General features: G+C 76.3%; 1 protein-coding gene across 2 annotated transcripts in view; it reads right to left on the bottom strand.

The window, feature by feature from the left end:
* The window catches only part of ZNF326 (zinc finger protein 326), a 29,783-nt gene extending 29,392 nt beyond the window's left edge, over window positions 1-391 (bottom strand). The window contains exon 1 of one of the 2 annotated variants that reach the window (XM_014939148.1): window positions 236-391. In XM_014939148.1, the coding sequence (XP_014794634.1) occupies window positions 236-251 (16 nt within the window). In that variant the 5' untranslated portion in view covers window positions 252-391. The remainder of the gene's footprint in view (window positions 1-235) is intronic. The other variant, XM_014939149.1, reaches the window with a different exon arrangement.
* Window positions 392-595: the final 204 nt, after the last annotated feature.

Below are 595 nucleotides of genomic sequence, written 5' to 3'. Positions count from 1 at the left end.
CCCGCTCGCGCCGCCCGCCCGCCCACGCCGCCCCTCCTCCCGCGCAGCCCTCCCGCCGCCGGCCGCCGCCGCAGCTCCCCCGACCCGGGAGGGGCGGCAAGGAGGTGGATGAGGGAGAGGGCTCCGTCCTGCGCGGAACAAAGCGCCCGCTGCCATTTTGAGACGCGGCCGGGCCCCGCGGCGGCAGCGGTGGCGGCGGCCGGGCCCTACCCTTGCTCTGGGGGTGCGCCCTCACCTTCCCCGTAGTCCATGGCGGCGGCGGGCCCGGCTCCCCCGGACGACTGACGGCCGCGGCGGCCCGGCGGCGGCTCCGGCTTCCTTCAATGGCGCCTTCCACCACAACGAGGGGAGGCGGAGGGTGCGCGCGGCAGCGGGGGCACGGCGGGCGGCGATTGGCCCGGGCGGCGAGTCACGTGATCATGCCGACCTGCAAGGAGAAGGGGCCCGGGACCGGCGGCGCCGCCGCGTACAGCGCGGGCGGAAAGTACCCGGATCGACTGGGTCACGAGGGAGGCTGCGTGGCAGCCATGTTGGGCCCTGGCAGGCGCCATTTTGCGTCCTGGCAGCGGGGTCTGTCATGCTTGCAGCTGCTCCA

The sequence above is a fragment of the Calidris pugnax genome, unplaced genomic scaffold (assembly GCF_001431845.1).
Source record: "Calidris pugnax isolate Ruff unplaced genomic scaffold, ASM143184v1 scaffold18, whole genome shotgun sequence".
In the NCBI taxonomy this organism is placed as follows: Eukaryota; Metazoa; Chordata; class Aves; order Charadriiformes; family Scolopacidae; genus Calidris; species Calidris pugnax.
Note: the sequence above shows the minus strand (reverse complement) of the source record. Positions and strands in the feature narration are given on the sequence as shown.